Source organism: Sceloporus undulatus, chromosome 7 (genome assembly GCF_019175285.1).
Source record: "Sceloporus undulatus isolate JIND9_A2432 ecotype Alabama chromosome 7, SceUnd_v1.1, whole genome shotgun sequence".
In the NCBI taxonomy this organism is placed as follows: Eukaryota; Metazoa; Chordata; class Lepidosauria; order Squamata; family Phrynosomatidae; genus Sceloporus; species Sceloporus undulatus.
This window is the reverse complement of record NC_056528.1, coordinates 421,842-430,861: the sequence shown is the minus strand read 5'-3', so window position 1 is coordinate 430,861 and position 9,020 is coordinate 421,842. Positions and strand designations below refer to the sequence as shown.

The window sequence follows — 9,020 nt, the reverse complement described above, 5'->3', positions numbered from 1 at the left end:
CCTCTTCTATTCCCTGCTTTGTTCATAGCCAAGCACTGAAAAGGACTGCCCAGCAAATGCATGCCCATTCCCCTACAACATCCCTGGCTCTCCCAATGCAAGAGACAGAGGCGTGAGAAGGCTTAGGAGACTGCAAAGCAGGGGCTCCCTTGAGTCTCCTCAGTATAGGGCCTGGTTCCTGAGGTCAGTTCCACTCAGCCAGCCTCTCCCTCTTCCAGCTCCGATACGCTGCTTAGGGACCATTTGCAATCCCCCACCATCCTGAAATGGAAATACACCAAACACACACAGCCCTGCAAATGCTATCACGCCAATGATACGCTATGAGGACTTTGCTAGGAACAACCCAGCACAGCCAGGCATTGCAACCTCTTTTCCAATGCGGCACAGCCAAGTTGTCCCAGTGAGAACAAAGGGGTGCCCCCTTCCCAAGGCCTTCCCTGGAGGGGTCTCTGGGGAGGCAGCCCTCTGGGACCAAGCCTGACACCAAGAACGACCTACACCTTCCGCCTCAGAGAGAGAGAGAGAGAAAGAGAGAGAAAGGCAAGGCCTGTGCAGCAAGAGGCCTTCTCAGGAGGCCCCTCTTTCCAGGCAGCTCCTGGGGCTGCACCAGGGAGACCCACAGAAAGGGCAACCTTCAACCACAGGTCCCCCCCACTCCCTTTGGCCCAGGACCCCCCCACGGCCAGGCAGCCCCCCGGGGGCAATTGCGGACCCTCTCTTGGGGTGGCAGCTCCGTCCATCGCCCTCCGCTGCCGTCGAAAGAGAAAGCCACCGCCCGCTCTTTTAAACTTGCAAGGTTTGTCTTTATTTTGTTCTTTATATTTTGAAAGTGAAAAGAAATAGTATCGAGTCAATTTCTTCCTTCTTCTTCTTCTTCTTCTTCTTTTAAATATTTGTTCTATGTATTTACAAGCTTTAAAGTTGCTCTAAAGGTTCTGAAAGTATCGCTAGTACTTTGCTCTTCTCTTCCTTCCTTGCTTTCTTCTTCTTCTGCTTCCAGGGTAGCACTGTTTGGCGTTGTGCGAGTTCATCCTTTCCCAAGCAGTCTGGTCCGCAGCCGTCTTCTCGAACGCGGTTCCTTCGCTTCCACTTCTGTCGCTCGTTTTCAATGTTGGAGGCGGGCGGGAAAGATCCAGTGGCCATTTTCTCCTCTACAAAACCCAAAGGCGTCCGTCTGCCTGGTCTCTCTGGCGCATTTATGACACAGCGGGCTGTGCTTTGAAACAAAACTGAGCTGGGTCTGAAAGGGAGGGACATTAATTCCTCTGCCTTTTTGCTTTTGCCTATTATACAATTTGAGACAGAAACTGCAACTTTAAAAAAAATGACACTGGCATTTGCAGTTCTCGAAATAATAAATTAAAGGTTCTGGCTTTTCTCTGTGTGTCTGAACGGATTTGCTTCTTTCCAAAGTATGAGTCCTTGTTGAAAAAGGAAAAGACTGAAACTGAAAAAGAAAGGGATTATGATGATGATGACTTCTTTCCCCTATAAATAAGAGATGTGTTTCGGTGTCGTGCTCCTGCCCTCCGCTCTGAAGTGGAAGCGGACCTCACGTTCCTCTCCTCTTGTCCTCCATGATCGCCCTGCACTCCTTCCTTCCTTCCTTCCCTCGTTCCTCTCTCTTTCCCGTTGGCCCGCTCCCATTCGTGCACAAGGGGGAGGGGGCTTGGGCGCGCGAGAATTGGCCTTGCTGCACTGTGATTGGCCGAGACGTGAAACGGGTTCTTACAAAAATACTTAAATTGGGATTTTTATTCTTTTTTCTTTTGAGGGGAGGGTCTGTTTGTTCAGTTTTAATGGTCTGCATTCAGTTTTAGTTGTCCTCCGACTCCTCTTCGGCTTCTCGGAGCCACGTGAAGAACGCCGTGACCGACTTCAGTGCTACGCCTTTCCCGTTCTGCTCCGCAGGGTCTTTGCTGATCTCCCATTTGTAGAAGGCATCCTCCGATATCACCTCCTCGTCGTACAGGCAATCGAAAAACATCCGTAACAAATCTGCGGCAGCAGGGAGGAAGGGAGGGAGAGAAGAGCAGGCCTGGGGTAAAAATGTTGAGGCCAGCAGCCAAAGCAGGGGCCCCAAAAGCCCCCACCCAAAGCTCAGAAATGAACACAGAGAGTGGCCCTTCTGAGGCCTGGCCTAGTCTTGCGTTTTACTGAGCCGTTCAGTTCAGTCTCTTGCGGCTGGGCAGGCAAAGCAAGGCAAGGCAAGGCAAGGCTGGGAGGCAATGGGTCTCACTGCTGCCCAGAAAGGCCTCTGGGAAGGAGGCCTGCCTTCCATCCAGCTGCCTGCATTCTGCATGACAATCTCCATCAGCGCAGCCTGAACTGAAAGAGGACCCCAGGGACCACTGGGGCAAGCTTGGCACCCAGACCCACAAGACTGCAAGCAGCTTTCCAATGAAAACAGGCAAATGGTCTGACACTGGAGGGACACTTCGGTGTGTCACTACGCATCCCATGCCCCTCTGTTACTCTGGGTCTCCTCTGGAGGAGAAGAAGGAGACTGGGCTCAAACAGGGGTACACTTCCAAGTGGCTGACACTGATCCTCAGACAAACCCCAATGGGGGCCTGCCAGGGTTTCAGGTGGGTTCCTCCTAGCCAGCAAAAGCTGAACCATGCAACCCAAGGAAACCAAACTGCAAACTGGCCTCTGCCCCCCCCCCCCCAGTGCAGTCAGGCACCTTCCCCTCCCTTTTATACAGATCAGACTCAAACCCTTGTGGCCCCCACCCAACCGTGCGGCAGACTTACTTGGAGGCTGATCAAGTTTTACTATTGATGCTTGTAGTGCGTAAAGTGCTTGTAGTTCCTTCTCTGTGTCCGAGTCTAGATACTTAAGTAAGATCGGCACTCTCTGCTTGATGACAGCAGTGTCCACTCGCAAGCTAGAACTATCCTCTAGAAGAGAGAAGAACTCCACGTGAGCCTTTCTTTAAGGCTGGCCAGGAAAGAAGGCGGCAAGAGAATCTGTCTCAGCAGAGAAGGAAGGAGGCAGCCAAAGAACTGGCGCTCCTGAAAGCCTGCCCTTGGCATCTCTGAACAGCCCTTTCTCTAGACATCTCCCTCTCTCTCTACAGATGGAAAGAAGAGAACCCTTCCTGCTTCTCTCTTTCCATCCCACCCCAACCTATGATTGTTATAATAATCATTTTATTCATCTATATCCTACTTCCCCTCCATTACTGGGACTCAAGGCACCTTACACGTTATTAAAACCCGTATGCTTTAAAACACACAAAAAGAGCATCCATCCATCCATCTCAGGGACTTTTCAACCCACACAATTCCAAATTAGATGGAAAGGAGCCAAAGGAGCCATACAGAATCCTCCCTCCCCACTGATTTTATTTAACAACAACAGCAAGAATTGTAATTATAATAGCAGTTTATTATTAATATTATTATTATTATTATTATTGCTGCTGCTGCTGCTGTTGTTGTTGTTGTTATGATGAGGACAACTTGGGACTGTTCCAGTGAGTCACCACTTCCACTTGTGGGAGGAATGGATGAACAAGGAACACAGGCACGCTTAAAAAAGAAACAGCGGCAACCAGTCCAAACCCACAAGACCCACAGGCGCATGATCCTCCGTGTGCGCAGTGCCACTCACCTATAATAGCTGCTTTACAAACTGCTGTCATTAAAGCTCTAAGGAATGTAGGTGAACTCATCTGGCTTTCATCTAGATTAGCCTGGAATCAAGAGGACGGGCACAAGTTAAAAAGCACACTGGCTGCAGGAGAGAGCGCCTCTTCTGGGGAGCCGGCTGCTGGCAAAGCCTAAGGAAGCTCATGCGCGAGACCACTTTCTCCCAAATCCATGCTCCCCAAGAGGCTCTCCTTCATCTGACTGCTTGCCTTCCACTGTCACGGCCGGCTGCGCTTGAGTCACACTCCAGTGGCGCATAAGCCTCACCGTCTCAAAGCACTCTGCAGCCATCAGTGCCAGGATTCCTCTTCCTAGCCCTAGCTAGGCTCAGGATCAGGGCAGGAGAATGCTGTTCTGGTGGCAGAGGCCTCTCCAGTAACTATTGCATCTATTGAAAGGCATCCACCGGGGGATTAAGGGAAGCTTGGTGTCCAAATGGGGATGGAGGCAGAAAGAGGTGACTTGCCCTTGCCCTGCCCTGCCCTGCCCCAAAGGCGGCTCTGCCTCCCTGGGAGAAGGCTGGGAGGAAGCACCCCTGAGGAGTGCGCTGGTGGTGTGTCTGTGTGGATGTGGGTCTTATACCTCTACCCAGTCAAAGATCTGCTCGTCGTTTGCTTTGTCCTCCACAATGAGTTTCTCCAACTGTCTGTTCAGCTCTTCAGCAGAGAGTTCTTTCTTTGAAAGTGCTTCTGAGGAACTGGAACTGTCAGTCTCTGTGAAGTCCAACTTCTGTAGCATCACAAGAGAAGGCAGCTTAGGAAAAAACGTGGCATGAGCTTTTCCTGAGAAACATTGCTGTGGGACAAAATGAAATGTTACCACCGCCCCACCCGCCACCCCGACAGGGAGCAACGCTTTAGCATCTGTTCAGACAGAAGCAGCACTCTATGATAGAAGAAAAGCCAAGAGGGGTCCTCATATTTCATCTAGCCGGACCAAAACGTGACCCGACTCACCTGCTCCGTGAGAAAGGTGTGGACATCCTCCTCTTCGGGTAAGAAGTCTTTCCAACTGAGGCCAGCCTCCCTCCATAAGGCTGCCACTTTCTTATGGCTCTAAAAGACAAAACGACTTGCTGGGTTGTGAAGGGCCAGCAGGGAAAATGGAGGAAGCCAGCCTTGAGACTGCAAGGCAAACCTGGGCCTCACACTCCCAACCTGGGTGCCATGTGGTCCAACCCAAAGGCCCACTGCAGCCAACACTTCTCCCAGGAGGGCTCAACTGAATGTGGCTGCAGAAGCCTCAGGACTGAGTCCAAACAGCCACCCAAGAACTCACTGCTTTCTGAGAGCAGGCTGCTCTCTCCTAGTTGGGCCAAACTGTTAATGCCAAGTACCTGCACAGAAGCCTTGCTTTCTGCACAGAGGTCCCCTGACTACCCATCTCTCTTACACATGCATAAGTAAATGCACACACAGATCTACAAGCACTTACCATTTGTTTGCATAGAAGGTGCAATATTTCAGAAAGCAAGATGCCAGCTCTTCCCACAGGAAGTAAGGGTTTGCTAAATTCTCTGAAACACAAGAGAAACAAAAGGGTCAGTTTCATCACTGGGCCACAGGCCACAGCGGGAAGGATAAAAGGCGTCCTACTCCTCTAACCCGGCATCCACAGCTGGCCAGGACTGGCAGGCAGGTAACTGATAGGAGCCACTACCCTCTGTGGCTTCAGTCCTTACAACAACCGAACAACGGAGAGCAGACTGGCTCCCTGACTGATACATTGAGAGGATTTCAGGGTCTGAAGTTTGGGCAGCATCTATAAAAGAGAGGGCCCTGCTTACGTCAGAAGTTCTCTCATAGAGATTCCTCCTTCTTTTAACATTGGCGTCACCAATTCAGCTAGATACAGCCAAATGTGGGGGATATCGATAGCCATATCATCCGCCATCTCCAAGGTATCCGCAAACCTATGGGAGAAAGTCAAGTGGTTGAAGGCGCCGTCTGCCTGGAAGGCTGCCGAAAGCAAGAGCCTGCAGTTAATGCCCACGAAAGGGAAAAGCAATACACAGAGACCTGCCTTCCTTCCCTGGCAGACTACCAACCCCTTGAAGAAGTCCTGCTTGCTCAGCTTCTCACACTGCACCAACTGATACAGCAACTGGCCCATGTGATCCCTGGTGATCTGGCTCCTCTCCAGGGTGGATTCCACGCCAACTTGCACAAACACAGGCAGCATGCCTGGCACACTGAGCTCCTCCACACACTGCACTGCTTCCTATGTAGAGAACACAAAAGGAGACGGGGCAGGGGCAGAGAATGGGTGCCTTTTTGTCTATGGCTGGTAGATCCTGCAGCAGGGTAGAGAGGTCCTTTCCCTTGCATTAAAACCCTCCATCCCTGCCCATGCACAGATGCCGTGCGAAGGCAAGGGCTTCTTGCTTTTAGCTGCAGGTATGCCAGGCCCTGAAGAGTCAGGGCCAAGAACATGAGAAAGGTGTGTGCTGAAAGCCTCCAAGAGACTGTGAAAAAGAGAGAGAACGAAAAGGGAGGAAACAGCACCATGCCCCTTCTGCACAAACGCCGCAAAATCGGCTCTACTTACCTTATAATCATTAATGTGCAGGAATTCATCAACGATAGATTTGCACTTTCTCTCTATTTCCTCTTCTGACAATGCAGGCTTTCCTTGGGAGGGGGATGTGGGAATTTCGGGCTTGGCTGGTAAGGAAGGGGACATTGGGGGTCAAATATGAGATATAGAAAACTTTCTCCGCTGGAAGAAAACAAACACAAACACCCAAACCTCTCCTGAGCCTAGAAAGGCAGTTTGACACACACAACGCCATTTTCTTTAAACCAGTTCTTTTCATAATCTACATGCACATCATTTCCCATTCTATGGCAAAACCAACAGCCAGACAAGCAGAAATCTCTCCCAGGCCTTTTCGTAGCCCAAGTCGTCAGACACACCAGACTGAGTGCTTTACCCTCAAAAGGGAGAGAGGCACTGGACAGAGGGCTCCATCCTAGAAGGCCACCATTTCAGCTCAGAAACTACTATGGCACCAAGCGAACGAAATGACCCAAGCTGACTCTCACCCGTTTCCTTGGCTTTATTTCTCTCGGCCTCGGCACTGTTCCGGTCGCTCTCCAGGGCGCCTGTCAACTGCTTGACAGTCTCCAGCATCTCCCTCCGCTGCTCCTCTTGCGCTTGGTTGTCCAGGAGCTGCTCTTTGCTACCGCTGACCCGCAAGAAGGTGTTGGGCCGGGAAATGGAAGAGGGCAGCAGCTTGTCGTTCTTCTCCCTCCCTGTGCTCCCTCGACTGTGGAAGGGAAAGGCATTTTACAGGCAAAGTCCTGGCCCTGGTCACTGTTGGAAAGGCCACCTCATAGATGATTTCCAAATGAAAGCCAACACAGGCATCATGCAGTGAACAGAAAACAAAGAGAATTTCTCAAGGAGACCCATGTTCCTCTCTTTCTTAACATACACAAGATGGTTCCCGAACGTGTGAAGTGTGGCCTGGAGCACACATGCATGCACAGATGGTAAACAAATACAGCCAAATCACTTGGGAGGACGAGGGCCACTCCCAGAGTACGACCTCTGAGGCAATGAGATGACACCTAAACCATCATGAACAGGGCAGCAACAGGAGGAGGAGGCGGTGGCACGGTCTGCCCGGGGCTCACCTGGATAAGGCCCTGCGAGAGTCCAACTCGGAGGATGTGGCTGAGGCAGATACAGATGACACAGGAGGCTGCAGTGCAGAGAATCGGTTCAAACTAGTGGCACTTGGTCGTAAGGAATCTGCAAGAGGATGTTGGGGAGAGTGACAGCTGTCTCCAGGACTCTAAGAAACCTCCCGAGAGAGAAGAGCCCCAACGCTCTTGCTGTGAACGCCTGCGCTACGTATGGCGGGCAAACAGAGAACAGCCCCGCATCTGTGGGAATCTCTCCTGTGTTTTAGAACAGAAGACTTCCACTAAGCCTTTTTTTTTTAGATCGTAAGCCTGAGGCCAGGGAACCGTCTATTATCCCCTCTGTTGTAAGCCACCCAGATTCCCAGTGATTGGGCAGCATATAAATAAATCCTATTATTATTATTATTATTATTATTATTATTAGGGGTGGGGATATGACCAGGGAAAGGAATGTGACTTATCTTAAAAACCACCATCTTCTGGGTGCTCTCAGTCTCTCTCATTCATAGATACAATAGATATCCCCTGACCCATCATAAAATGTCCCAGAGAAAGGTACACACAACAAAGCAATTTGAAAATCATTTAAAACAGTGTGTAGAGCATAATGTAAGAGCCAGTGTGAAACACCAGATTGAGTATTGGACTAGGATTCTGGGCGACCAGGGTTGAAATCCCTTCTCAGCCATGGAAACCCACTGTGTGGAAACAGGGCAAGTGACCCTCTCTCAGCCTCAGAAGCAGACCATGGCAGCCCTCCTTGCAATAAATCCTGCCAAGAAAACCCGAGGATACGACTGCCATGAGTCAAACGCCTGCGTTCTGATTCCAGAGGCGCTGCTGCTAATGGATGTTGTCCACCATCCGCCAGGAGCAGGGCCTCTGTGATAATGGCACCAGCTCTGTACTCCACTAAGCCTCAACCTCCTGTGCTATTTCCAGTGGCAGGCCCAAACAGGACCTTTTTGAAGAACGTTAGGCCAATCCACACCTGCTATTTTAAAGTATGTATCTGTTCTGACAGTGGCATTGCTCTGTACAGCAAACTCAAGAGAGATGGCCAGGCAAGGTGGCATATGAGCTGCCACAGTCACCCGACTCTCCACTGCTGCTGGCATCGAAAGCCAGGTACTGTGTGTGTCTGGCACACTTACCAATCTCACTGGCCTTGGCTCCACCGCTGCTGCCCTTTCCCCAGCTGCCCAACTGGGCTTTAGGCACAAGCTGGATTTTCTCATCCATCGTGGGCTGCAAGACAATACAGAGCCCCGGGATCAGGACCACAGCCCCATCTGCCTCCAAGACCGTCTGGCCTCAGACTCGAAACACCAGGGGCAGTTGCAGAGAAGCACTCCGGTGGGGTGGTGAGCATTCAAAGTTGCCCAATGGGAAAGGTAAAGGTGGCAGAGTGGGGGAAGTGGCCAGGCAATGCCATAAAGGGAGCACTCTGCCCCTGAGCCTCTCCCTTCATACACACCTTGGTGATTTTAAGGAACTTGGTGGGGTCCAGCACACGACTGTTTTTCGCCCCCTGCACTGTGTTCCAGCCACCCTCCTCTACCCGCTGGATACCTGCAAGGTACAGAACAAAGGACCATTTGAACATTTATACGTATGTATCAAGATGGCTGTATGGACCCATCTCCTGGACATCTCTCCGGCAGAGTGAGTTCAGGCCAGATTCCTGTAGGTGACTGACTCTGCTATTAAC

The 9,020-nt window shown here is 51.0% G+C and overlaps 1 protein-coding gene across 1 annotated transcript in view; it reads right to left on the bottom strand.

Annotated features, from left to right (window-relative positions):
* Positions 1–784: 784 nt before the first annotated feature.
* Positions 785–9,020, bottom strand: part of EIF4G3 (eukaryotic translation initiation factor 4 gamma 3) — a 41,866-nt gene continuing 33,630 nt past the window's right edge. Inside the window, 13 exon segments of the mRNA XM_042480246.1 lie at positions 785–2,001; positions 2,760–2,906; positions 3,622–3,703; positions 4,242–4,388; positions 4,616–4,714; positions 5,094–5,175; positions 5,446–5,571; positions 5,707–5,879; positions 6,207–6,322; positions 6,704–6,927; positions 7,298–7,415; positions 8,464–8,557; positions 8,787–8,881. Coding sequence (XP_042336180.1) covers positions 1,820–2,001; positions 2,760–2,906; positions 3,622–3,703; positions 4,242–4,388; positions 4,616–4,714; positions 5,094–5,175; positions 5,446–5,571; positions 5,707–5,879; positions 6,207–6,322; positions 6,704–6,927; positions 7,298–7,415; positions 8,464–8,557; positions 8,787–8,881 — 1,685 coding nt within the window. The 3' untranslated portion in view covers positions 785–1,819.